Genomic DNA, 26,598 nt, shown 5'->3' with positions numbered 1-26,598 from the left:
GAGGGGGAGAGAGCATTTTTACCATCGGCTTTTTCTTCTTCTTCTTCTTTCTTTTTTTTTTTTCTTATTCTTCTTCTGCTTCTTCGTTTTCTTCTTGTTGGTTATTTATTCTTCCGAGTTTGTTTCACACAGACATGCTTTTTTGTGATTACTTTTCTTCTTTTGTAGGAGGTTTCACTACCACCATTTCAATCTCCCCAAGAGCGAGGGGAAAAGAAAGAGAAAGAAGCTCGACTCTATTCTGGGCTCATCCGAGGAAACAAAAGAACTCGCGAATCCTACTTCGGTTGTGTCGGTGTATTAGTAGAGGTTTGCATGGGACTTGCTTCATTCTTATCACTTCTTTGTGTGTTTTCTTTTCTTCTTGTTTACCTGTCTTGACAAAGACTTGACCTTCTACATGATACCTCCTTTTTTTTTTTTGGCTTCCTTTTCCGTCTGTCATTCTGTCTTTTTTTTATTCAGTTGTATGGTTCCTTCTTTGGCTTGGTTTGGCTAGGGCTCATCGTCATTTGGATTATCATCACAAGATTACTAGCTGCTTAGACTTCCCGGAGTTCAGTTCTCATTTCAACATACCCAACCCATCCATCAACCATTGTTATTTTTATCATCCTCCTACGTGTCGTACCCTCCCTCTTAATCGAGCCAGTCAGTTTTTGATATGACGAAATGAGGAAGAGCTGAGCTGAGCTGAGTGGTTGCCAGTGAACCAAAATATCGTAAAACAGAATGATGTATGACATTACCATGTTTGACTTTTTCTTTTCTACTCGCTGCCTTACTCGCTGCCTCTGCCTCTCCTCAACGAATCTGCTCGTCTGGTTTGTATGAGACTGTATGCGTTCATTCTTGAACCCGACTTCCTCGAAAAGCCAGACAGCTACCGCTAAGTCAGCACACCTGCCTCTACGGACACAAGACAGCAGTGTCTAACGCCCTCGCAACTAAGATCCCCTAGATAGAGCGTTCTCTCTTACCACGAACAATGGTTACTATAAGAAGCACCACACAGATCGGATGCACGTTTTCTGGTCATCAGTTCTAAGCACACAGATTCGACAACGCGAGATATCGGGTTTGAAAGTGGAGGCGGGCTCAGCCAAGTCGTCGAAATATATCTGACATTAAAATTGGAAGCAAGAGACAAACATCTGCGCATTGTTCCCTGTGTACTATTCAACATCATGATGACTGTCCATGCTTGGCTGTTCAGGTGGACTGTCAGAAATGGTGTCCATGAGCTTAGAAGTAGTGTTTATTGACAATAAAACAAATTTCATTCTGTATACAAACTCTACCGGGTGCTGTCCATTACGCCACGCCGTGTCTTGTCTGAAGCATCAAACAGACGCGAGCTCTGACACTAGCCAAGGTAATCTGTAAGGTCCCTATGGTCTTTACCCTCGTTGTATACACACGCCCTTGTCGTAAACCAAAACCTATCCCGTATCAATCATTATCCATCATACACTCATAAGATCCCCGATTGCCGGTCGCGATTCCTGTTAGGTCATGAACCTCTTACTGCTCGAACCACTCACCGCCCAACCACCTGTTGAGGAAGTCAAGCGAGTTCTCGGGCTGGTCCATTGGCACCATGTGGCCGGCCTGGTAGATCTGCATGAAGGTGAAGTTTCCGGAGGACTTGACCTTGCCGTACTCCTTGTCAGCCTTGGGAAGAGAGAGGTCCTCGAGCTCGGCCTTGTTGAAGCCCTTCTTGCCGGGCCACTCAAGAGCCTCGCTCCAAGCCTTGTTGCCGAGCCAGTTGCAGATGAAGTCGGCATCACCGGCATAGATGAGGACGGGGATCTCCTTGAGGATGCCGGGGACGAGGCGATGGAAGGGCTGCATCCAGTCACCCTGGAAGAGGAAGTTGCGGTTGATATCAAAGTTGCAGCTCTCATAGCCCTCAACCTCGACGCCGAGAGCGTCCATGACATCCTTCTGGTTCAGGTAGTCGCTGATCCAGCCAAGAGCGCTGTAGCAGAGGTTGCTATCATCCTCGCACTTTCCACGGATGTCATAGACGTTCTGACCAGTGCGCTGGTAGGGGCCGATGAACTGATTGTTACAGTAGATGGCGGCAGGAACGCACGACCAGACACTGCCGCTCTCGTAGCAGTTACGGATAAGAGACTGGCATCTGGGGAGGGCATTGTCCATGCTGCGGCACTCGCTCTCGCTGAGAACGGCGGGGTAGCCACCTTCGCCGCAGGCCATGGGGCGGTAGTGCTCATACTGGGTAAGAGGATCAGTCAAGCCATTACCGATGAGGACGGACTTGAGATTGATGTTGCGATCCTTGTGGGACAAGATCTCGGAAGCAAAGACAGGGATGTAGTGACCAGCATAAGACTCGCCAGCAATGTGGAAGTCCTGCTTGGCATACTCGGGGAACTGGTGGAAGAAGAGGGTAAGGAGAGCATAAACATCCTTGCCGGCAGCGACAGTGTTGCTGACGGCGTTGCCGGAGTACGAGTACCCGACGTTGACGGGCTGGTCAAGGAAGATAACGCTAGCGTTGTTGTTCCAAGCGTACTCGTTGCTGACAACCCTGAGCTTCTTGTCAATGGAAGAAGGGCCGAGCTCAAGGAAGAGACCAGTGAGCGAAGAGCAGCCGGGGCCACCGTTCAACCACAAAACGACGGGGTCGTTCTTGGGATCGTTGCGAGACTCGAAGAACCCTGGACAGTCCGAGTCAGCACCGTGATTTTTACTAACCAAGTACATTTAAGCGTGATTGACTTACAGTAGAACAGGTGCTTATCGTTGGCCTCATCATCAAGGTAACCGCTGTACTGCTTGACCTTGTCGACGCCGAGCTTGGCAGGATCGACCGACTTGACGCGCAGGTTGAAGTTATCGAGCTGGCCGCCAACCTCACGATGCTTTTCGCCATCGGCGCCCTTAACCCACAGCTTTTGGACATCAGCGCCCTTGACGAGGTGGTCCCAGTCCTTGCGGCGCTTAGCAGCCTTGGGCTTGCTGAACCAGGTGGGCTTATCGAAGGCATTCTCGGGAACAAGCAGCTTGATCTCGTCCCAAAGGGCCTTGGCCTGGGAGTTCATGCCATTAAAGGCCTCCTCAAAGCTTTCGAGGGTAGTGTGCGCGAACGAGTCGGCGACGGGCTTAACGGCGTCATGGGTCTTGTGAAAGTTGTCGGCAAGGACATGCTGGGCCTGGTTCTGAAACGAGGCGGCCGAGGCGGCCGAGGCAGCCCCGAGGAGCACGGTTGAAGCCGAGATCCTCATTGTGATGATGTTAGGAGTATTGATGTTGTGATACAGATGGATGATGAGAAGAAGATGGAAGAGAGGAAGAGGAAGGAAGAGGAGGTTGATAACGGAAATGGATGGGCAAGCAACTGCCAAGGTAAAACGCCCCGGAACCGAGCTTCACCGGACGCGGATGCAGCAGAAACCCCCAGGATTTGGGGCAAGCTGGCATGGGATTGGATAGACGCTGCGCCGCCACATGAATGCATGCCTGGGTATTGGTCAGGTACCTTGCAGGGCGGTCACGCTGGTCATGAGAACGGACGCCTAGCCGATCAGCCAGACAAAAAAATCACCAAACGCCTGTGAAGGAAGCCGCGTATAAGGCTCTCACCGCCATGTGTACCGCTTATTTTCTTGTACAGTCTGGCCTCAAGACGTGGCGCCAATCAACCTGGTATCAACCTATCTGTCTGATAAGCTACCTTTCGTCATTGTCTCAACCTCGCCAGCAAGGTCGCCTCGATGCGACTCCATGTCCACCGCCCGACAACAACTCACTCATTTCCTTCTCATTGCTGAATTACTGTCCATGTATGATACTCCAAGCTCCGGATATAAAAATGTTGTTCCCAGGAGGAGATGATAATCCTTCACGGAACTCCAGTAATCCTCATGAGTCGCGCATTATGCAGCGTGATACCCCTGAAAGATATCAGACGAACGGTGATTATGTGCTACTTTCCTGGCAAGTTCAACTCAAACAGGCGCCAGCTTCAGAGAATATGTGAAAATGGTAATGAAAATGAAGAAGGATCCCTTATGAAATGAATGACTTCGACATACATTTCCCGTCTTCGAAACTGAAGAGGTCTCACTTCGTGTCAGTCTTTATCATCTTGAATATCTGACAAACCCGTCTCCCCCGCCTTTAAGCGTGATGTTATGGTATCGATAACAGGAAGACCCACTGACTCATCCGATGGACAAATGGAATTCCCGCATCGCGTGCTTGACAAGCCCGCTTTTTGCCCGCCGTCAATCGTCATTCGGCTAGGGATCCGATGGGGCGGCCCATCCATCCATCAGAGGGGACTGGGGCAGTACGGCGGGCAGGCGGGGCAGACTTCCAAAGCCCGGGCTCTGCAGCAGAGAAAAGTGGAAGCTGCGGGCGACCAAGAATTTCTGCTCCACGGGCATATCGTTATCTCTTTTACGGGCGCATTCTCAGAGAAACTGCAGGAAGTCAACTTATATGCCCGGTTTCTGGAAACATACCAGCTACTCAGAAAAGCCAGTCCAGTATCCTATGTAACCGACTGTTACTAGGTACCTTCGAAACAATTTCCAACAGCTTCATTTCCCGGAGAATCAATACCGTCAAACCATCGAATTATACTCTTTTCACGACAACCACACAACCACCGCCAAAATGGTGATCCAACAACCCTCCAACCAGATCAAACTGACCAACGTCTCCCTTGTCCGGCTTAAAAAGGGCAAAAAACGCTTCGAGGTCGCCTGCTACAAGAACAAAGTCCTCGAATGGCGGTCCGGCATCGAGACTGACCTCGACAACGTCCTGCAGATCCCCAACGTCTTTTTGAACGTGTCCAAGGGCCAGACGGCGCCGACGGCCGAGCTGCAAAAGGCCTTTGGCAAAGACACCTCGGTCAATGACATCATCCTGGAGATTCTCAAAAAGGGCGAAATGCAGGTGGGCGAGAAGGAGCGCAGCGCGCAGCTGGAGCGCGTCCATAACGAAGTCGTCTCCATCGTCGCCAGCAAGCTGGTCGACCCGCGCACCAAAAAGGTCTACACCACCGGCATGATCGACAAGGCGCTGGACATGCTCAGCTCGCAGGCGCATCAGCTGCAGGAGAAGGAGAAGGAGAAGAAGGATGCGGCCGCGAGCGGTACGGCGTCGCCGGCGACGGGCGAGAGCGGCGAGGCGAAGCCGCAGCCTACAAAGTCCCTACCCATCTGGACCGGTGTTTCGACAAACAAGAGCGCAAAGTCGCAGGCGCTTGAGGCCATGAAGGCGCTTGTTGCCCATCAGCCTATACCCGTTGCCAGGGCGAGGATGAGGTTACGCATCACTTGCACGACCAATGTGCTCAAGCAGGCCGTCAAGGCTCCCAAGGGGGAAGCCAACAAGGATGGCGAGGAGGGAGAGAAGAAGGCACCCGGAACGGTCAAGGACAAGATTCTCAGCTTCGTTGAGCAGGTTGAGAGCCAAGATGTCATGGGCCAAGAGTGGGAACTGGTGGGCTTCGTAGAGCCCGGTGCTTTCAAAATCTTGTCTGACTTCATCGGAAGCGAAACCAAGGGACAGGGAAGAGTAGAGGTCCTGGATATGGCCGTCACTCACGAAGATTAAAGCCATGACTTCGTTTCTTGATTTAACTGGCGGATGCTCTCTGGGTCTTCGTCTATGGTCGTCTTAGTCATATACATGGGGTGGGCGTTATGGCATCGAAAATCATAGTGGGTTGTTTTAGGCAATGGATTTGATGGATTTGCGTCTTTCACGTCCATAGAGACCGAATAAAAATCCCAACAGTAAATCATTTTCCATATCCACGCCGTTTATTGTCATGCTGTCAATGATGTGTCTTCCATTATGCGAGTTCCCCCATTAGCCATAGGCTACCTAGAATCCAGATACGCGCAGGGCGAAACAATTCAGTCCCAGATGTCCATGACTGCCCGTCTTGGAATAACACCACCAAAAACCCAGAAAAAGCAGCGCCGAATATGCCCGCACAGATTTAGTTGCCCTTCTTCTTGGAGACACCGACGGTACGACCGCGGCGGCCAGTGGTCTTGGTGTGCTGACCGCGAACACGGAGGCCCCAGTAGTGACGGAGACCACGGTGGGCGCGGATCTTCTTGAGGCGCTCAAGATCGTCACGGAGCTTGGAGTCAACACCGTTGGCGAGGATCTGAGAGTCCTTGCCGTCAACGATATCGCGCTGCCTGTTGAGGAACCACTGTAGACAAGGTTAGACGACGAAGTCATATCGAGTGAAATCGGTTCAAACGTACAGCGGGGATCTTGTAGGCAGTGGGGTTCTGCATGATGGTGACGATGCGCTCAAGCTCCTCAGAGGTGAGCTCACCGGCACGCTTGCTCAGGTCGACATCGGCCTTCTTGCAGACGAGGTTGGAGTAGCGGCGACCGACACCCTTGATCTTGGTCAAGGAGTAAACGACCTTCTGCTTGCCGTCAACGCTGCATGAAAGTCAGCGTCCGTATTCAACATATTGACCCTCCTCTTGAAAACGGTTCTGTTCCGGATTCGCGAAATGGTTTAGATCATGAGGTGCCTGGATGAACATACTTGGTGTTGAGCAGACGCAAGATGTGGTTGAAGTTGCTCTGAAAAGACAGTTAGCATCCGAAAGCGTCTTATAGGATATCCGGTCGAAGATCATGCATCCCAGCGCTTGCCGGTTTTGGTTCTTGATTCTGCCGTGTTGTTCTCCTTTGGCTGCCGCGATATCCAAGCATCGGTCCTAAAGCTCAGTGCTCAATCGAATGCTCATGGTCGCGTGCTCGTATTGCCATCTCTATTATCGCCCACCGCCTGCGTACTGTGTCGAATAGCAATCTCTTGTCGTCAAAGGCCATGTCGCTCGTCTTCATCCTCGGTCAACCACAGGCTAACTGCAAAGCCATATCCACTTCCATGCCTACACATCGCTTGAAGCCGTCATCGGTATTCGGAAGCCGGCGCATCGATGAACCGTTTATTTGTCGCGACATCGTCGTGGAACGCCAGTTCCTTGTATTTTTGCGTATGTCGTCTCGTATTTGCATCGGTTTTCAAGGTGGGCAGCGACGCCAGCTCGTCACTCGTGATGGCATCCCCACGGCGCCAGAGGATGAACAACGACCGCAGCCAAGAACCTCGGTTTTTTTGGGCAACGCATGATCTTCTTCGGGAGGAGATGAATTTGCAGGATTGCAACATACCTTCTCGCCGGACACCAGAGACATCTTGGGCAATGATTTCGAGGATACCGCCTCGATATTGTCTGTGCTGTGTGTTCGGTCGCAGGTTCGTGGGAAGTGCTCCGTCGAATTCGAGCCCAGATGGTTTTCGAAATTTGTGCGTCACGTGGCGGGGCAAAAGTGTCGTGCAAATGCTGTGAATGAAGCAGATGGCTCGTGCACGGGCAGGTGCCTGTCAGTTGCCTGTAATGTTCCGCTTCAAGCACAGTCTTAACCCTAACCCCGATTCTCGTTTGCCCCTTCACTTCGAGAACCTCTGACGTTCAGTAGTCCTTCACCTCAACAGCAAATCGTGTTCACGACGAAGTTTCGCAGGTTGAACACTTCAACCAGTCTACCAGCCAACTGCCTTCCGATCTGATCTCCTCTAGATATCGCGTCTCAGGGCACTTCAATCTGTGTGAATCTACCCCACATACAAACGGTTCGACAGAACAACAACTTCTTGCGAATGCATGGTATTGCCGGTGACCATATTTATCAAAGTTAATAAAGCGAGTCAACAAATGCGTTCAGCCTGCTCCAACAGCCAGAAGTCTGTGGAAACCAGAAATACGCGCGGCCATCGCTCAAATGCTAGAATAACCCATCTATGGTAACCATTGCAGTGGTCAACACTTCGTCGTCGTCACAAACCTCCGATCGCACAGCCATAGCCCAAGTCACGAATGTCGTAGTGGGCGACAGAAGCGTCACAGTGATTACAGCCCCAGGTGTAACAAAGCCCTGAGAGGGGCGTGTATCTGGGAATGATTGAGAGCCACGACATGAAGCGAAATTTCAACTCTACATTGTTCCCAGCTGTGATATTATCCTTTTCCATCTAGGAAAGGTTTCCAGAGGCAGAGATCTGCTCGAACTCATGGCATGAGAGTTTGCAACTTCGTTTTTTGCTCGTATCAACATCGGTATAACTTTGCTGCGAAGGATGTCAGTGTTGATGGTAAAGTGTTGAAGTATCAAGGGAACGGTGCTAGAGCGCAGTAAACGAGATAGCTGACAGCTGCCAGGACCTTTTGACAATTGGCAAGTCAAGAAACGTCTAAGTGGGTCCAAATTGAACTTCGAATTAACACATTTTTCAGCAAAACCTCACCCTTCCTATTTTCATCACCCATTGGCAACTCAAAGACAACTCAAAACGTCAAAGCTTCCACGTCTGGTGAACTATATGCCGGCACGTCACGTCTTTCTTCATGAATGTAGGCCAAAAGCAATGACTACCATTCTGCTACCAAGAGCCAAATCATCGACCTAGCTGGGGCACAAAAGCCTTATGCGGAATGTGTCTCTGTCCTCCCAGATTGAGGACGTTAGTTCGACACGATAAACAGTAGGTTCCAGTGCCGTCCATAACTATGTCTTGTGCGATGCCGTCTTATGCCTGATTCGGTCAACTATCCTGCCCTGGGGTTGATCTTGAGCCAGGATGCGCCTCCTTGCGAGCTGCGTACTAGACAAGAATAAACTCTGTGACGTTCATTGAGTGCGGAACCTTCTTCTTTCCCTATGGAGGCTTTCGCAATTTCTCGTTGCAACATCTTCCTTCCCAGTTGGACGTTTTTGTCCTCGAGAGTCGAGACCCTGCTGCTGTATATCGACTGCTGGCTTGAGATCGAGATCCTCCCCCTTATGTGATCCATTCAGCCCCTGACATCTACAACTCTCCATATACTCGTTCAAGGTATTCGGACATCGCTCAAACATACCAGCGAGAACCCAACAGGTTGTCATTATGGCTCGCTTCCACATGCCCAAGCGCTTGCACTTCGGTCATTTTCCGCATTCCTCCACTTGATTGACCTGGCCGCCCAACCCCCTATATGGCATCCACGCCCAAAGCATGGCTGGCACGACCGCCTCGCCCTCCCGAATGTTATTCCCTAGTCGAGCTCGGGGACGCGGAGTTTGAAAATGAGTAGCCCCTGGAGATTTGCCCGCTCTTCATCCGTGCGCTTTGTGCTCTGTCTACCGTTCACGTGGGAGACACAAACCGACGTAAGGCCTCGAATACTGAGCAGTTCCTCGATTCCCAGAGCGTCCGCAAGTCGAGCTGGCTTCATCGAATGAAAGTAACGCCGCATCTCCTTCTCCCTAGGAGTCTCAAAATTGGTGGTTGACTTGGAGATGGCTATGTCAAGATGTCTTAACTCCTTGCACTTGGCGAGACGGCTGAAGGCTTTGTCCGACACCGGGCCTGTCCAATGGACCTTGATTGAGCGAAGACTGGCACGCAAGGTTGAGTTGCCTTTCAAGCGCTTATTCAATTCACAGCTGCAGTCGAAATATAAGGTGTATTTGTGATAGATGAATTCGAGGTATTCGGACTTGATTTGACTGCAGGTCCTAGCCAACGCCATGTCTACGCGATGTATAGCAGGGAGAGTTGAAGGATTTGGGGGTGTCCATTTGCCGCAGTCGCAACCCACTTCGTTCGAATAGGCAACTAACGTCGTGGCTGCGATTTTGGTGGCGTACCAGCGATATATGTTCTGACGTAGTTCGGCGGGTAGTTTTAGGAATGGGAAGCCTTCCAAATCGGGCGGTTTGTCTGGTCAACAGCACTATTAGCATATGGGTCTCGGTACCAAATTTATGCAGTACAGATGAACTGGATCATGATGAATAATCCTCACCAGCAGCATCCAGAATCTCAGTACAGGCCTGGATGATATCGATGCAATTCTTGACCTCGGCAGGTTTCTTGCGCATTATCTCGGCGCATTTGGTGATGGTATCTGTGATTGACTTGCGCATATCGGGAGACATTCGGACCAGACGACCCAGTTGATCTCGCTCAAGGCCTCCCATCTTCCAGTGGTCGTGAGCTCGGAGAAGTTTCTTCGCGTTGTCCGATAGTCCATATCGGGCGTGGAGATTGAGCGTCTGGTGCGCGTAGAATGTCGCTCTAGATGAACTCATTGTTTCCGTGTGCTTACTGCGTCCGGATCCTCAATGGCCTCGAGATCTCGACTTTTTGGTTCTTGCGCGGGGTAAACGCTTGCAGATTTAGGTGTCAACAATCGATCAGAACCGAGTGCGAAAGAATTTAGGATGCGCTGGTGTCTGCAGTGCCGGTAGCGAAGTTGTAGGATAATTTATTCGTGGGCGTGAGCAAACGACGACCGCACGAAAAGGTTTGAAGAACGAAGAGGTTCAAGCTCACGCGAAGCAGCTTGGATTACTTGATGACGAGGAGATTGTGCCTCGACCATACCTTCTAGTTCACCTCTGGATCAACCTTTGCATTAAGGAAGGAGCGGCCAGAATCTATCCGCATGGAACTGAAGGTTATGGAGACTTTGTGTAGTGGATAAAGCGTACAGTTCTTCTGCCTGAGCAGCCAACCGTTTGATCCCGTTGACGGCAGGTGATTCTCGAATCGGCCGAAAAGAACCTCTTCAGCAACGACTTGCCAGTCTCATCCAGTTCCCTGTGAAGAGGCAAACGGAAGGCAGCGTTGGAATTCGGATGAAAAAACAGCAGAGGAGCACACTCTTTACTCCTAACAGTACGGCACCGATTTATTCACTTTTTTGAGTTGCCTTTGTGTTATGACTCACTAATTGTCAACGTTTAGTAGACAGTTAATCATGAAGGGGGAGAGAAGGGTGAGGGGGGTGGGGCACGTGGAAGAGAATAAATAGTAGATATATATATATATATATACACATTTATGCGAGTGGATGGCTCTTTCTTCCACTCAACCAAACGAGGATCTCGGATGAGACGGCAGGGCGATTTGGATAAGCTCGTCGCCTGTCAGTGAATAGGAGATGTTTACGAATGGTATAGACAGAAACCCAGGAATGCGCTAATGTAGGAATATAGCTGGTGAAGACGGCATAACCTCACAAGATTCATGGTCAGGGGAGAATACCGTAAAATCTCCATCACCAGCTCTCGTGTAATACCCGTACTGATTGTCATTAAGCAAGTTCGATTGTCGATCCAATTATTCAGGCCGCAGGCCAGTTTGATCAGGCCAGTCTACCTTCACCCCAAAGCACCAACTACACCCTTCGAACAAAAATTACGCCCAACGCCACGGTGACCATGCGCATGAGCTTCTTCAAACCAAATTATTCTAGCACTCAAGTTTTAACAAATAACATCATCTATACCATTGCCAGAGCAAAGACCACAAAAGCAATCAGCGCGACATTCATGCCCATCGGCGAATGGTTTTCCCCCGCGCCGCTCGTGTTCCCCTTACTCTCCCCGGACACCGACTTCCTCCCCGTGGCCGTGATCCCATTCAACCGATCGGCCGTATCGATCGCCGGCCCGTGATCGAAAAAGTCTACCAAAATAAACGTCGGCTTCACTCCCCACTGCTTGACGCAGGTATCAGCGTGCAAGCCCAGGTTTCCCGTGGTGGAAGTATCCGGGCTGTTGGTAATGTCGATGTCCGTCTCGTCCGGTATCTGGACGCCCTGCAAAAGCAGGCTGTCCGCGAAGTGGTTCATCAACGGCATCAACCCCGCCGAGATAGCGTCCCCTGCCGAACCCTGTCCACTGGGCCGATCCAGGGTGCAGTTGAACCCGCTCAGGCTGAGGACGTTGTACGCGGTTTCGAAGACATGGTCGAACTCGCTTAGCAGGTACGGGTAGGTGGGCGAGTAGTCGATGGAGGCGATGAAGGTGACCAGGCGCTTGTTGGAGGTGATCATGTCTCCTAGCGTGGGCCAGGTGTTGCTGGCTGAGCTGCCGTTGCTCAGTTGGTAGCCGTAAGTAGAGATACCGGATCCCTCGAACACGGCGGCGTAGTCGGAGACGAGCTTGTTGTCGGAGTTGACGAGCAAAATCGTCACCACCTCATTGGGGTTGTTGTCCATCCAGAACTTGATCTTGGCCAGCCAGTCTTGGAGTGGCCCTGCGTCTAGCAGGGTGCAGCTGGTGTGACATAGTTGGAGTGTCCCGTTGGCATCGTGAACTTGGGCTTGGAGCAGTCTGATGCCGGCGTCGAGGGCGACTGTTGCATTGAAATATTGATTGCCGGCTAAGCTGTCACTGGTGCTCGCATCACGGAGAAAGGACGAATCGTGCGCGCCCATGTGAGTGACATTGTTGTAGGCCCGATCGCAAAGCAACGGTGAGTTGTTACAGGCAGAGATACCGCTGGCGGCGTTGCTCGATGACGGTGATGCTGTTGTTGCTTGAGAGACGGCTACGCCTGCCGTTGATACTGAGGCTGCTGATACCGCGCTTACGATCCCACTCTCGGCTCCAGATGGTCCCTGTGGAATGGCGCAAATTCCAGAAGCCAGTAATAGCGCCGTCGCCAGAGATGAGATGAGTGATGGCATTATTATTGCTTTCAGATTGACCCCCGTGGAGGAGTTGCGGTGATTGGGATCGTGGGAGAGGGTCTCGGCTCTCTGTCCCCGAGCCTGGTGTCGAGTGTAATAAGCAAACGACGGACTAGAACTAAACTCCCAGAAATGCCGTGAGTATTTAAGAACCCAAGGAAAAGAAATATCAAGAGGAGTAAAAAGAGAATGTCAAGCAGAAGAATGCAAGTTTTCCGCAAGCGTTTTCGGCTTCGCCTCATCCACCGACTTTCCTTTCTTTCTGCACTAGAGAAAGACTGCTCTTCGAACGGATCTGCATGGGTACGCATGTACATTCACCTTTACCCAATGGGTTGGGATCCGCTAATGAGTTGAAGATCACCCCACCCCGTCCACGTCTTTGCGACGACAAGGAGGCTCTGTTTCCCAAAAAAGAGAGAGGGAAAAAAAGACTTCCTCTCACCAGTCAACTTCAGCGTTATGAAACAATCTTGTGCTGTAACTTGACAAGGAGGCGTGCTGCGCCTCGCTTTGATCTAGTCAGTCAGCCCGCTTATCTGTAAATGGTCGAGCGGTGACCCCCAATCTTCGCCCTTTTGGACTCGCAGATTCACAGCGTGCGCGGCTCATACAAAAGCCCCGGACTGAGGCCGAAATGAGGTGAGGCCGCGTCCCATGAAGTAGAACGGAGTTCCCAATCTGGAGATATGTGTACGTACCGCCAACTTTGTGTTTGTGACTCAGGGGTAACTATGCAAAAGAGGAATCGCAGATTCTGATTGGCTATTGGCGACCCAGAAAAGGGTCTCCCCAGCGACAGCACTGAGGGGTCCCGTGGTTTTCCCGATCAGGTACAGACGAGTGTAAACCTCTCAAACACCCTCGAAACATCAGGGACACCGCTCCCTGATTCTCTCACTCAGGTATTCTTCAATGAGGAATTTCGTAAAACCATTGCCATCGTATCTGGCCATACCAGAGGTTGTGAACTTGCGAGCACCTTACTGGGCAGCTGCGTCAGCTCAGCAAAGAAAACGTAAGCTTGTGGAGAAAGAGGCTGCTTGCTCTCGCTTGGGGGATTTCAAGATGAACGAATAAAACACCCACGCAAGTCTTGACCATGTTAATGCTCTCTTTGATCAAGATTGGTATCTGATTGCGTGGCCATTGTGTTGCTTACGGACAGGACCAAGGCGATCAACTGACAATCCTGTGAACTTGGGAGTGATGCTAAATCTGATATGCTAGCCATAACTCAGTAACAGAAACTCGACTGTAAGAGGATACAGCCAACTACCTGCTTATTGGTCGAAAAGGCGATCCGTATAGTGAATTCTGAAAACAGGGCAGAGCTAACACATGACCTCGATATAGCTTGAAGCCTGGTATGCTCCTAAGTTCGTTGCTATGTCCGTCGAAATTACAATGCCTATGTCCTAAACGTGTTCCAGGCGAGAACGAAAGGTACGAAGACGGCGTCTTACATCACTCATTCCGGGTCACCAGCGGGCTCATCTGCGTGCTTCTTGGCAGCTTCGATCTCCTTCCACTTTTCCTGGCCCTCTTGTGTAGTGGCGTCAATGATTTCCTCCTCGAGACTCAAAACACCAGCCTAAAGACCTCACGTTAGCAATTCTGTCCTCGCAGCAAACCAACACGGGAGCAAACGACTGTCAACTTACATCTCCAAATTTGCTCACCAACTCCTCAGCCTCCTCAACCTTCATCTTGCCCAGAACCTTGTTCACCGCATCCAACTTGCCCGATTCCAGAGCCTTCTTCATCTCGGGACTAAAGCTTTCAAAAATAGCTCTAGCTTGCTGTACCTCCGGGTCTTCACTGTCAGCTGGAGGAATGTTGATGTTTATCACCGTACCAGGCTCTACCGCATGCAGTTGGATCTGTTCCACACCCTCTTGGCTGCCACCTTCGGCCTCTTCCTTTGCCCTCTGCAGGTTGATCTCTCTGGCCCTGTTCTTGATCTTGTAAAATGTGTCCTGCACATCCTTGAAGAAGACCTCCTGGGCCTGGTGGCCTTGTGTCGTGATGCGCTTGAAGAATAAAGCGACGCCGTCGCGTCCCAAAGCCCGGCAGTACTGCAGCAGGAGTGCTTGGTGGACGCAATTGCGAGCATAGTCGTCACGGTTTTGAAGCTGTGCGTCGAAAGCGAGGACGAGCAAGCCATCGGTTTCTTTTTCGGTAAGAATTTCTGGGTGTTTCGTAAGGAAGGCGAGGGACTCCCGGTAGTCGTCTGCCTTGATCGAAGCAAATTGTTTGGCGGCAGGAGAAGCCTCAATTTCAGCGTCATCGTCATCATCGTTCGTAGTCGTGCTGGGTGCAGGTAGGCTATCGGTGGCGCTGTAGTTCGGGTTTAGAAGTTCGACCTTGGACGCCTCCTTCTTGTCTCCTGAGGTAGAGGCCTTCGACTTGTTGATGTGCGTGCTGTCAAAGCCCGTGTGGATAGACTCGCTCGTAATTTTGCTCTTGTCAATCTTTTCCAGCTCGTCAAGCTTGTTGAGCAACTCGCCCTGTAGGTTTGTGACTTTCTTGAGGTGCTCCTCCACTTCCGCGATAGTAGCTTCGTATCTCTTGTCTTGCTCGATCTTCTTCTCCTCCAAAGTCTTGTTCACATCGTCAAGAAGCGTGGCCATCATCTTGGTGTACGTAGGCAGGGGTTGTTCTGCATTGTGAACACCGGCAGGCCTTGGTGGGGGCTGGTCATCCTTGGGATCTAGACCAGCGGCCGACTCTATGACAGCCTGGAAGGCCACCTCGCCTGGGTTGCGCGAGCTGACTTCCGAAGCATGAGCCTTGAGAGAGGCAAGAAGGGAGGAGATCCGCTTGATCAGAGTATCATTGATGATTCTTTCGTACTTGAGGGTCTCGATCTGGAGCTTGCGTTGCTGGCGTTCCGCATGAATCTGGTTCTGCTTGGCGCGAATGAAAGACCGCTTGTCGACGTTGGGATGAACCTCGACATCAGAGTCATCGCTGAGCTCCAGCGCATCCTGAATCGGCATGTCAGTGCATCTGTCCACGAGTAGCACTCATGATGGCCAAAAAAGGGTAACTTACCCACTTGCTGTAGTCGACCGGCATCCTGACGCTTTGCGGCGAGCAGTAATTCTGACTATTGATTCAGATGTTCGAATTGGAGAGGCGCTTCTGAAATACTTTACTGGTGTGTAAATCGCGAAAGTGAAGCAGTGTCAAAGAATTGCGCAAATACGGGTAAAGATTTAGTTCCAAGCAAGTTTGCCATGTATGGAGCAGAGAGCGGAAGAGGAGGGGAGGGGGCCAGCTTGTGTTATGGCGGGGTCCATAACTCCTGACGATATTCAACACTACACGAGAGGAGTGGGGTCATGTAGAAAGACGTAGAAGGCTCCGGTCCATCGCGCACCGCATTATGACTGCATGCCGTCACAGTGTTTGAATAGCAGGAACAGCTATCAACGATCGCTAGAATATGTAGAGGTAAGGAGATATATCCATTCTACTCAAACTTCAGCTGGCACAAGCTGCTTTGTTTTCTTGTTTTTTTCCAGCCGCCCACCGTAGGGGTTGATAGACACGGTAAATATGGCATCTTTTCAATTCCTAGCATTTTCCGCGTTTACTGCGCTCTCAGGGCCCGTGCGCTTGTCCGTGCACAACACCCACGTTTTGCAGTACTGAGCCAGTAACGAAATGGAAATGTAAACAGCTTACCGCATTCGGAAACAAGTCAACAGACCGCCAGTCTAACTATCCATGTAATGATCGATGGTTGAGGAAATCCGTGCATTTCTAAAGCTAGCCAGATTCAGGTTACCGAGTCACATGAGGATAACAATGGAAAGATATCTTTTCCATTTCGCCATGGTCAATTTCCACCTTTGATATTCCCACTAATAACCGTAACCCAGCTTCCACAATCTCTCCTTGTACATACGAGACTTCAAGTTCCTTTCTTTCTTCTGAGCCTCTGTACAAGCCACTGTATCATCCGAGGCTTGATCTGTCAAACAAGCTACCCCTATCAGCATTATTGAGTTTGATCGCGGGACGGCCACCTTTGAACCAGGAAAAGAAATATCAAAAAAAGGACGAAAAGGAACAGAAGAATCTTGACAAAAGCCGTTATATGCGTTGTGGATAGTCCAAAACACCTAAGCAAGGTGTTAAGGTATTGGGATGTAACTTCGAATTCAGAGCATATAGGCAGAGAACGTGCTGGACGTCGAACATGATATCGGAAATGGACTGTGATGGACATGTTTCGCTTTCCATTTTCATAACCACTCGCTTGAGTCCATTCACATGGGGACACGAATGAGACGGTCATTTATTGCAACACGTGCCTGCTTTGGTCCGGACATAAAAAGAAATGCCAGTTTATTATAGAAATGGTCCTGCAAAACGTACCCATAAGCGCAAATAGTACTGGAAATTATATTACACGATCTTGCTGCGGAAGTTTCGAATGAAGACGTACATCAGATTTCTTCCTCGCATATGATTTCTCTCTCCGTGCTTTTTCATTTTCATGACCGGCAACAAACATCATGTGAACATGCTAGCCACTCCTGATTTTCTCCCTTATCAGGGGCCCTCCCAACTCCTTGATTGAGCTGCGGCCTCGTTGGTATCAGTCATTCACAGTTTCCGTGCCTTGAGGGGCTACCAAGACACTAGTTATCCTGGAAGTAGTAATCTTCTCCGTCAGAGTCAATGAACTGGATATCAACATTTCCATCAAAGGCTTGCGTGGCTGCTTTACGAAGGCGTTTGTAATCTCTCTGTCCAATCGAAGTGCCTTGCTGGAACACCGCGCCGAATTCAAACCCCAGATGGTCATGATCGGGGGTTTCTTCCATCTTTTTGAAGAATTTCAGGATCCCCGAGGCCGTGAAGGCCGAGTCACCTGTGACGTATACTTCCTTAAGGCGTGGAAGGTTTGCAAGTGGCATGATGTGCGCATCATGAACCAGACTCCCGCTGAAGCTGATTTTTTCCAACTTCAAAGCGCCTTCGCTGATCATGCTGATATCTGCGACCGAGAGATACTCTTCCGTCCCCAATTCCTTAAGCTCTGGACAGCGCGATATGCCTGCGGCAAGGCCCTGGCATCTCCCAGTGGCAGGTCCAAGTTCCTGAAACTCCAGCTGCGGAACTTCGACGTTCAAGTACTCAAGTTTCGCTTGGTGATGTAGCTCACTATACCAGGGCGCATTTGCCTCAACTGAAACCAGGGCGAGAGACTTAAGACGGAGCTTTGGCCCTGTCAGTGAATCCTTGAGAAGTTGCGTGCCACCAGGGAAAAAGCTCAAGCTGAGGTGCGTCATTTGGGCGCAGTTTTGCAGCCATTCCACACACTGACCGTAGACTGCTGTATCTGACCGTACGAAGTCAAAGTCTGGGCCAGCGCGCGAAGCGTCGAGACACAGACTCTCCAGTGCATTGCACTTTTGGAGCTCATTCAATGCGCCCAGAGCTCTGGCTCCCAATTGAGACAACACAAGGAGCTTCAGAGAGCCAGAATGCTTATCCAGAGCCTTTAGTACGTGTGGGCCCACTATAACACCTCGTATGACCGTAAAAGATTCTGTGTTGGGTCAGCTGCCGATGCCGTTACTGACCACCTTCAACGGGGGGACGTACATACCTATTGTGTTAGGAGGAAGCATTTGCAGCAAACTGCTGAGATGTTTCTCAGCTTCCTCATCTGGTATGGTAAAACATATACTACCATGTTTATCAGGTCAGCAACTAGATCTCAAACGCACACTGGTTTAGACTTTTGACAAGCACGTTCATTGAGAGGCTAGGCTCTCAGTTTTGAGTAGAACGGCTGCAAATGCCTCCGCGTAAAGTGGCATTCGGTTATAGATGGGGAACTGAAGAATACTCACAAATGTTTGAGGGCAGAGCAATTCTGAGCAATAGTCAGAGTCACTTGTTCGTTGAGTAAAGCTGTGTCGTGGATATGAAGCGTTGTCAATCCAGTGAGCCTTGAAATCCACACAGAAAAATACCTTATACAAGGCAGGTATTCTAGGTCCGGAAAACGAATTTTGGCTAGACGGGAAGTGACGTGCCCCTGGTCGACGGTAGCTTTGATACCTTCTGTGATCTTGCTGACGACTTCGCAGAATAGCACATGTGGACCTACGTTGCCATTGAGATGGCCATGGCTGGATATATTAGTTTGGAGCAGTTGTAGGTAGCGAAGTGGAGGGCTGTAAAATGTGTAACGCAGTTGGGCATCCTCTGACTTGTCGATATTTTGGAGGAAGTTGAGGAGGTCGGAGAAGTCAAGTGTCTTAACCCAACAACAGTATGGATATAAGGTCTTCCCCAGGCTGGACACAATGATAGACCTCCAGAAGCAGACCGACTGCTTGTTCGCGAGGGTATAAGTTGACCTTTTGACGATGCCGTACATCAGCGGCAAGGCAAAGCATGCCACGGCACGATTGAGACGAGCAATGAGCAACATTGTTGATACGTCTTTTATACTGGCAGCCTGGTCAACAATAAGCCACCAAATTTCTGTGGGAAAGCCCCGGAAGGTCATGGCAACTGTTGAGGCCAGGACGAAACAACCAATATAATAGACGTGGGAATGCGTGACGCGGTATAGCTGCCCACGGCACGGCGGAAGTAAACAGTTTTGTTGAGTTTGTCTAGCAAAAGTCAGAAACATGGTACATCTGGAGGGGGCTGAAGGAGCAGTTAAGGGAATAGGTACTGTGATGGAAAGGAGGGACGAGAAAGTACCACGAACCTTAACGTACAACTCAAACGAACCGTGCAAGTATGGGTTCCTCTCGACAAGCAGCATGAATCTACCAGCGTGACTGGCTGAAGTCTTGAGAAGTCTCGACGGCCTATGCTGGTTGTAGAGGAGCGGCTACGAAGTGGAAATCCAAGATCGAGTATCCCGTGACAATGCCCGCGTCAGCGGTGATGCTTACGGACAAGTTGGCTGCTGGGTGTGATTCTCCTGGCAAATGGGTTGCTGTGATGCACTTGTGTGGACGAGCTTGCCAAAAGGGACAGCCGTTTCTGCCGAGCCTCGCGGTGAAGTTGAGTAAAGGGTCAAAGCAATAGATTATTGTTTGGGAGGGGCACACAGAAGATGGAATGGTGGTTTGCAGATTGTCAGAGCGATCTGGGCGGTTTCGGACACAGAGAGAGGAGAGATCTTCGGAAAGTGATCGGATGGCGATTTCTTTTCAAAATCAATAAGCAGGGTACTGGGGCCCTCTTGTCTTGTCACATGCGCGCGCATGCTCAAGGCATCAGAGCGCGCGCACTGGTGGATTTCAGAAATGCATGTGGGATTTCCTTGTTCACAGCTTAGGTCTAAACTTAGGTTGGTGTTTCCGGAATTGTGTTTGTTGAGGTGTGTCAGGTCTCGGAGCAAGTTGAGGACTCGGATATCCAACAGCCCCCACATTCACTACGATAGGTAGCCAATGAGGTTGAACTACCTATTGCTGCCCTGCTTCCACAGTATCAAATCACTTGTCCCATACCAAACGGGAATTCAACAGAAGAAGGATGTACACTATGGATATTTCTGAGAAACTCCCGCACGTGCCAACGATAGGTAGTCCATGGGAGCTCTTTTTTTGTGAGCTCGACGGGAGTTCAAGCTGCAACAAGGCGCAAGTGGGAGACATTAGGTTGACCTGAAAGACCGGGCTACACTGGTAGTAGAGGTACCTCTACCTATGTCGCTCATGAAGTCCGGCGAGGGGACGGGAGCGTCGATCGGTCCCTGTGTGTACCTATTTTAGAGGGCCCTAGAGCTAGGCTAGAGTGCTAGGCACTGGAATTTACCGCCCCAAATGTGCTTCGACGCGGTCCCTTGCGAGTGGGAGCAGCCGCGCAACCATTACAGCGGAGTTCCCTTGCACCTTCCATCCATTGTTCACTTGCTCTTGATACATTCAGCGTTTCGTGTCACGCAAGAGCACTCCAAGGCAACTGCACTCGGTCTCGACTTATTTTCCACCATACTCCAGGCCACTGCAGGCTCCCGCCCTTCTGCCGGGCAATCACAACAGAAATCGCTGACTGGATGTGAAAAACTGAGTGGCTGGACTTAGACCCGAGAAACCTCTTCCTGGCCAAAAGGATATAAGTCGATCGACTAATTGCGACGGCGACCACAAAATGGTAATCTTGAACTTCACGCTCAGCGAGGAGGGCGTGTCTGTTTTCCACGACGCCCTCGCCTGCATGTACAAGTTCAGTGATGATGTTTGCTTGGAAGCAAGAAGGGACAAGGTACGTACGAATCTTCCCTTCTTGAGATTGTGATACAGTTGCTAACTTATTTGTCTCTTAGCTCACCTTGACTACTCTCAACATTTCAAAGTCAGCATACGTTTGCTTCACTTTTGCCGCTAACAGGTTCTTCTCCCGTTACCATTTCGAGGGAAATGCCCAGTATCGAGACAGATTCTTCTGCCAACTCTATATCCGGGTGAGTGGTCGCTCCTAGACCTATGTCCCCTGGGTGTTTACCAACAATTTCTCTCAGTCCCTCTTGTCCATCTTTCGGTCTCGCCAAGGTGGTGATTCTGCACGGGATAAAGATGCTTCCATCGAGCGCTGTGATGTTGCCATTGACGATGGCCCTGGCAAGAAGAGCCGGTTGATTGCAAGAATCTCTTGCAGGAACGGTACATAACGCTCCGATCATAGTCATCATACCTACAAAGCTCACAACGTTACAGGAATCACCGCGTCTCATTCTCTACCGTTCGAATCAAAGCCACCAACTCATGCCAAGTTTGAGAAGGACGAGGCTGGGAATCGTTGGTCGATCTCATCTAGCACACTGCGACAACTCATGGATCATTTCGGTCCGGGTATTGAATTGCTTGATATCAACACGGATGACGATGATCATGTTGTGAACTTTACCTGCTTCACGGACAAGGTGCAGAAACGCGGCCCTCATGGCAATGAAGGTTTGTAAGACCTTCCTTCAAGCCAAGTTGGAGGATGATGCTGACAATTGCATGAAAAGCTGTCCTCAAGAAGCCGCTTCACACCAACATTTCTGTAGAAATGGCCGAGTTTAACGAGGTTGAAGTCCAAGACAAACTTCACATCATCATTAGTGTCAAGGATTTCCGAGCCATTCTCCAACACGCTCAAATAATCAGCGGAGAGCTCGCAACCTACTACTCGGAGCCCGGACGCCCGATGAAATTATCTTATAGTGCGGACGGTATTCTGTGTGAGTTCATCCTCATGACGGTTGGAGAACAGGATGCCATTACCCAGAAGCACAAAAGTACCAGGGCAAGGGCTTCAAAGACCCCAAAACCGGGTTCGGGTCCGGGACCAGGTCCTGCGTCTAAGCCTGACGGCTCTGTTGCAAACAATGAGGCCAAAGACGTTCCAAAGCCAGCGCAGAAGCCTCCTCAACAAAAGACACCTCCACGACCACGACAGACACAATTTGAAATTCGACCACCACCCATACCGCCTCGAACCCCGGTGGCCGCCAGGACTGATCGATCTGATTCGCCGTTATTCGTTGAGCAAGGCGACGAGGACCGGCAATGGGATCCCGTGGATCGTGAGGATGAAGAGGAGATGGACAACGCTAGAGTCGAGTGGAATGCAACGGGCGAACCGGTACTTCTACGTCATTTCCCTCTAGTCGCCACGAAAAAGATGGCTAACATCCACTCCAGAATCCGCCGTCCTTGCGAATTAGCAGTTTACTGGCAAGACCGGCTGTGCCCGGTAATGAGCCAGACAGACTTACTGGGGGACTCGAGCCAACCCAGCAGCTTTCCGAGGCATGTTTCATGTTGTCTCCTATATCTATTCTTTGGCTAACTGGCAACCAGGTTCGGCGCTTTGGTTTATTTTCCTCTTGACCAAGTAAACCGAGCAGTGCTTAAAGGGGTGGTTTAGTTCATGTACTGTAACATACGACTTATCAGTCATCCTCGGCATATCTTTGACTGTTCCCAAGGCTTTAGGTTGACGGCATCTGTATTGCCACCCAACTGGTGGCACAGCCGGCCCCGATGGTGGTTATCTTAGCGCCCAAAGGAATGAACTTGGACGACGCAATAACGTTCTGCTGACCCTTTGTGGCATCCGAACTACTGAGCGGTCCGCAGTTGCCGTGTTCACCCCAGCCCCAGGCTGTAACGTCACCCTCCTCGCCCAAGGCTAGTGCATGTTCGCTCCCCACCGCAATATGTTTGGTTTGGGGTAGATTCGCGGGAGCGAGTTGGCCATGGTCATTACGGCCCCAGCTCAACAAGCTTCCATCTGCCTTCAAGATGAACAGGTTGCCCCAACTAGCACCGACCTCTTGCCATCCGACAACCTGGTCCGGAACTTCAGCCCTGATCCCCCATTTGTCTGAACCAAGGACCAAGATGTTACCGCTTTCCGGGCTTCCCAGCAAGCATGTGAATTCCTTTCCACAGACCGCTTTCACAACCTTGAAGCCCAAACCCTCGATTTTGCGGGGTGAGTGAACAATATCCTCCGGCGCTCCGATCTGACCCTTCCGGCCATTACCCCAACCCCAAACGTCACCATTGCTTAAGACTGCAACGACATGGCCCATACAAGCGGCAAGATCGACCACTTCCGTGTCCGGGGGAGGAAAATCTGGAATAAGAGACGGAGTCGCCGTACGGAAGATGAAAGTGCCCAAGCCCAACTCGCCTTTCAGGCCGGTGCCGCAAGAGTAGACTCTGGTGTTGCGACCTTGGACATCCAGGCGGGTAAAGATGCTTGCTTCCCAGGCAGCTGCAACCAGACCTACCCTAAATGAGTCTTGGGGTGTTGATACAGATGAAAGATCGACAGGGTGAAATCGAGGAGGCTGCGAGATTTGTGTTTGAGTGAACTTGCCACAGGCACCGGTATTCGGGTCTCCGCTCCAGTAGATGTCGCCGGCCGTAGTCAAAATGATTGTGTGGTTACCTCCTGCAGCAATCTTAGTGATGGAGGCAGTAGCCGGAAGGTCTGCATCAAAATGGGCATCCTTTGGAACGGAAACGTCTTCTTTGTGGCCGATGCCTAGCTGGCCGGAACCATTAGACCCAAGAGCGAAGAGTAGCAGCATTCTGATGCGACTTTTTGAGTAATGGACTGAGCGAGGCGGAATGATGATAAGTCGATGTTTTCCTGGAAGTGTCCCGTCTTTTGATCGTGGCAACTAAGGATGACGACGGCATTCATTGCAGCCTCCGCGCACAGCCGGTGCCGGGCCGGGACATTGGTGGAGTTTTGGTTCGGAGGCCAAGTTCGGAGGGATGGCTCCATTTCCGGTGTCGGGAAGATGGTCCGAGCTTTCAAGTGCAAATCAAAGTGGGGCGAAGCACACTGACGGGATTTTTCCAGTCGTTTTTAAAATCCCACCTTGCGGCCTCCCGAATTGAAAATTTCTTCCTTCCGTACCACAAAGCCAGCAACAGCAACGCAGCCTCACCCATTGCTTCTCGCGCGATCATCGAGCGAGTGCTTCTTTGGTGCCGAGGGTCCTGTGTGACGATGTGATAGCTGCCGCAAGCGACCGGTCCTGCTGGAAAGAAACAATACACGCGTCAATATGGCTTCGACATCGGAACCCCCCAATATGACCGGCTTCACTGTCGGCCTGATTGGAATGGGCGACATGGGCAAGATGTATGCCCGGAGACTTAGCAGCGCAGGTTGGAGGTAATAATTCTTCCTCGCTCGTCTCATCGTCGTCAATCACGCCCAGGCTCTTCGCGGAGCCTGTCACCGCGACTAACCTTCAACAAACATTTCGCAGTTGTTCAAATGGTATGTTGCAATAGTTTTTCTCATTCCCCACCACCCCCCAATATGATGACTTGAGTGCATTTGGCTAGAGTATCGCGCCTGTCACGGCTGGTCAACCGTTCCGGTCCCAGTTTGTGTAGGGAGCTTTCCATGATGAAAAATCTCAGCTACCTTACAATTTTCGTCTGAAACAAACACTTCTTAACACATCTTTATATCTTTCAGCATATGTAAGGGACTTGCGCTGACGAGATATCAACAGATTCTTAGTGTTACAGCATGATCAGGAATCGGTTGGCTAACGATCCCTTCCAGGATCATGGCCTGCGATAGGGAAGAGAAATATGATGAGCTGGTACAAGAGTTCGAGGGGAATGTACGGTCGCACACATTTAGCCCGATCTCTCTACAGCAGAATCAGTGCTGAGTCTTCATATTTTGCTTTCTAGAAAAATATACAAATTCTCCGTAACGGTCATCTCGTGTCTCGCGCCAGCGATTATATCATATACAGTGTTGAGGCGGCGGTCATCGATCGTGTCGTCGCCCAGTACGGTCCATGTGTGTTGCCATGACCTCTCTCCCCGTCACGTAGACTTGAGCTTAACCGCGTACTTCGTTTCTAGCGACCAAGCTCGGCGCCATTGTTGGTGGCCAAACGTCCTGTAAAGATCCTGAGATCAAGGCTTTCGAAAAGTACCTGCCCGCCGACGTTGACATCGTATCCTGCCACTCCCTTCACGGCCCCAATGTCGATCCCAAGGGCCAGCCGCTGGTGCTCATCAAGCATCGCGCCTCCGACGAATCTTTCTCCAAGGTTGAGCACGTACTCTCCTGCCTTAACTCCAAGGTTGTCTACCTGAGTGCCGATGAACATGACCGCATCACGGCCGATACCCAAGCCGTCACCCACGCCGCTTTTCTCAGCATGGGCAAGGCCTGGCATGCAACCAAGCAATTCCCCTGGGAGGGAACCCGTTATGTCGGCGGCATCGAAAACGTCAAGATCAACCTCATGCTCCGCATCTATGCCCAAAAGTGGCACGTCTACGCCGGCCTCGCCATCCTCAACCCCGAAGCACACAAGCAGATTGCTCAGTTCGCCAAGTCCACCACCGAGCTGTTCCAACTTATGCTGGAGGGTCATAGCGACGAGCTCCGCGCCCGCGTGTACGCCGCCAAGGAAAAAGTCTTCGGTGCTGAAGGAAGCCCCAAGTGGGCGAGTAAACCTCTCCTCCGTGACGATGTGCTCGACCAGTTCAGCCTCCGCCAACCGGAAAACGGCGGCCCTTCGGCTCCCTCCTTGCCCAACAACCACCTCTCGCTGCTTGCCATGGTCGACTGCTGGAGTGCTCTGGGCATCGTTCCGTACGACCACATGATCTGCTCAACTCCCCTGTTCCGACTCTGGCTGGGCGTCACCGAGCACTTGTTCAGGACCCCGGGCTTGCTGGATGAGTGCCTGAAGGTCGGCATCGAGGATCGAACCTTCAGAAGGGATGACTTGCAGTTCACCATTGCGGCGGCGGGCTGGGCCGAGTGTGTGGGTCTGAGGCAATTCGAGACGTGGAGGGAGCGGTTTGCGGTTACCCAGGCTTTCTTCGAGCCGAGGTTCAAGGGAGCGGTGGAGGTAGGTAACGCGATGATCAAGGCAGTCCTGGCAAGCGATGAGAAGGACTAAAGGTGTGTACGGAACGGAGACTGGGTTGGAATGCACATGGAGAAGGTTGAATGCGCGAAGGGCTGTGGAACGGTATCAGGGGAAAGAAAACGGGCATCTTGATGGACGAGACATATATGTGGATACAACACGGCTACCTGGCGTAGGCTTCCCAGGAACGGCCGTAGTATTGATAATTGAAAAGCTGACGTCTGGATTTTGGAAGATGCGTCTCGGTTGGTCTTTTGATGATGTGCGACTGTGAGATTTACTGTAATGCTATATGAGGCATGGCGAGAGATGATGCTGTCCCGGCTGCAACACTACCTACCTACAGAGTCCTATTTTCGTATCTTCTTCCCATTGTCAGCTCTCCAACTACCATCCTCAGGTCATGTCACCCACAAGGCCCTTCCTCCGCTGGTGCATCAGTTTGGTACACCGAGTCAGGAGATGACATCGCCCGGCAGGGCTTCGATGTCGAGAGCTCCACGGCCTACGAAGTGCTTTTTGTTGTTTTGTTTATAGATAGGTAGGTAGATGCCTGCACAGTACCTAGAACCTTGATGGCTGATTGCCGCGGCGCCAGAAGCTTATCAGCTTCACTAACCCCCGGGCCCC

The 26,598-nt window shown here is 51.0% G+C and overlaps 9 protein-coding genes across 9 annotated transcripts; 3 read left to right on the top strand and 6 right to left on the bottom strand.

Moving 5' to 3' along the window:
• Nucleotides 1-1,146: 1,146 nt before the first annotated feature.
• Nucleotides 1,147-3,288, bottom strand: NEUTE1DRAFT_82484 (carboxypeptidase Y precursor; the record flags this gene model as incomplete). Its single annotated transcript, XM_009852940.1, has 2 exons — nucleotides 1,147-2,687; nucleotides 2,753-3,288. 2 exons carry the CDS (start codon nucleotides 3,252-3,254, stop codon nucleotides 1,525-1,527), a joined length of 1,665 nt encoding a protein of 554 aa, XP_009851242.1.
• Nucleotides 3,289-4,650: 1,362 nt separating this feature from the next.
• NEUTE1DRAFT_82483 (uncharacterized protein) lies at nucleotides 4,651-6,211 on the top strand (the record flags this gene model as incomplete). Its single annotated transcript, XM_009852939.1, has 1 exon — nucleotides 4,651-6,211. The coding sequence occupies one exon, from the start codon at nucleotides 4,651-4,653 to the stop codon at nucleotides 5,596-5,598; it is 948 nt and encodes a 315-aa protein (XP_009851241.1).
• A 2,908-nt stretch (nucleotides 6,212-9,119) lies between these two features.
• NEUTE1DRAFT_41339 (uncharacterized protein) lies at nucleotides 9,120-9,596 on the bottom strand (the record flags this gene model as incomplete). The annotated part of the gene is made up of 1 exon (XM_009851950.1): nucleotides 9,120-9,596. The coding sequence occupies one exon, from the start codon at nucleotides 9,594-9,596 to the stop codon at nucleotides 9,120-9,122; it is 477 nt and encodes a 158-aa protein (XP_009850252.1).
• A 1,565-nt stretch (nucleotides 9,597-11,161) lies between these two features.
• Nucleotides 11,162-12,705, bottom strand: NEUTE1DRAFT_82475 (uncharacterized protein; the record flags this gene model as incomplete). The annotated part of the gene is made up of 1 exon (XM_009852938.1): nucleotides 11,162-12,705. The coding sequence occupies one exon, from the start codon at nucleotides 12,543-12,545 to the stop codon at nucleotides 11,355-11,357; it is 1,191 nt and encodes a 396-aa protein (XP_009851240.1).
• A 1,026-nt stretch (nucleotides 12,706-13,731) lies between these two features.
• NEUTE1DRAFT_117095 (uncharacterized protein) lies at nucleotides 13,732-15,779 on the bottom strand (the record flags this gene model as incomplete). The annotated part of the gene is made up of 3 exons (XM_009852937.1): nucleotides 13,732-14,142; nucleotides 14,213-15,538; nucleotides 15,606-15,779. 3 exons carry the CDS (start codon nucleotides 15,627-15,629, stop codon nucleotides 14,020-14,022), a joined length of 1,473 nt encoding a protein of 490 aa, XP_009851239.1.
• A 1,424-nt stretch (nucleotides 15,780-17,203) lies between these two features.
• Nucleotides 17,204-19,011, bottom strand: NEUTE1DRAFT_82471 (uncharacterized protein; the record flags this gene model as incomplete). Its single annotated transcript, XM_009852936.1, has 5 exons — nucleotides 17,204-18,117; nucleotides 18,178-18,257; nucleotides 18,425-18,467; nucleotides 18,681-18,751; nucleotides 18,938-19,011. The coding sequence occupies 5 exons, from the start codon at nucleotides 19,009-19,011 to the stop codon at nucleotides 17,204-17,206; spliced, it is 1,182 nt and encodes a 393-aa protein (XP_009851238.1).
• Nucleotides 19,012-20,528: 1,517 nt separating this feature from the next.
• Nucleotides 20,529-22,348, top strand: NEUTE1DRAFT_63784 (uncharacterized protein; the record flags this gene model as incomplete). Its single annotated transcript, XM_009852935.1, has 6 exons — nucleotides 20,529-20,810; nucleotides 20,872-21,009; nucleotides 21,067-21,208; nucleotides 21,263-21,499; nucleotides 21,559-22,175; nucleotides 22,235-22,348. Coding segments are annotated over 6 exons (1,362 nt in total), but the record flags the coding sequence as incomplete, so codon positions are not given.
• NEUTE1DRAFT_82464 (uncharacterized protein) lies at nucleotides 22,341-23,740 on the bottom strand (the record flags this gene model as incomplete). Its single annotated transcript, XM_009852934.1, has 1 exon — nucleotides 22,341-23,740. One exon carries the CDS (start codon nucleotides 23,632-23,634, stop codon nucleotides 22,525-22,527), a length of 1,110 nt encoding a protein of 369 aa, XP_009851236.1.
• Nucleotides 23,741-23,980: 240 nt separating this feature from the next.
• NEUTE1DRAFT_63778 (prephenate dehydrogenase) lies at nucleotides 23,981-26,200 on the top strand (the record flags this gene model as incomplete). Its single annotated transcript, XM_009852933.1, has 4 exons — nucleotides 23,981-24,223; nucleotides 24,328-24,338; nucleotides 24,767-24,878; nucleotides 24,944-26,200. 4 exons carry the CDS (start codon nucleotides 24,121-24,123, stop codon nucleotides 25,996-25,998), a joined length of 1,281 nt encoding a protein of 426 aa, XP_009851235.1.
• Between the last annotated feature and the right edge of the window lie 398 nt (nucleotides 26,201-26,598).

The sequence above is a fragment of the Neurospora tetrasperma genome (genome assembly GCF_000213175.1).
Source record: "Neurospora tetrasperma FGSC 2508 unplaced genomic scaffold NEUTE1scaffold_3, whole genome shotgun sequence".
Classification (NCBI taxonomy): Eukaryota; Fungi; Ascomycota; class Sordariomycetes; order Sordariales; family Sordariaceae; genus Neurospora; species Neurospora tetrasperma.
The sequence above is the reverse complement of the archived record's forward strand: the minus strand, read 5'-3'. Positions and strand labels throughout refer to the sequence as shown.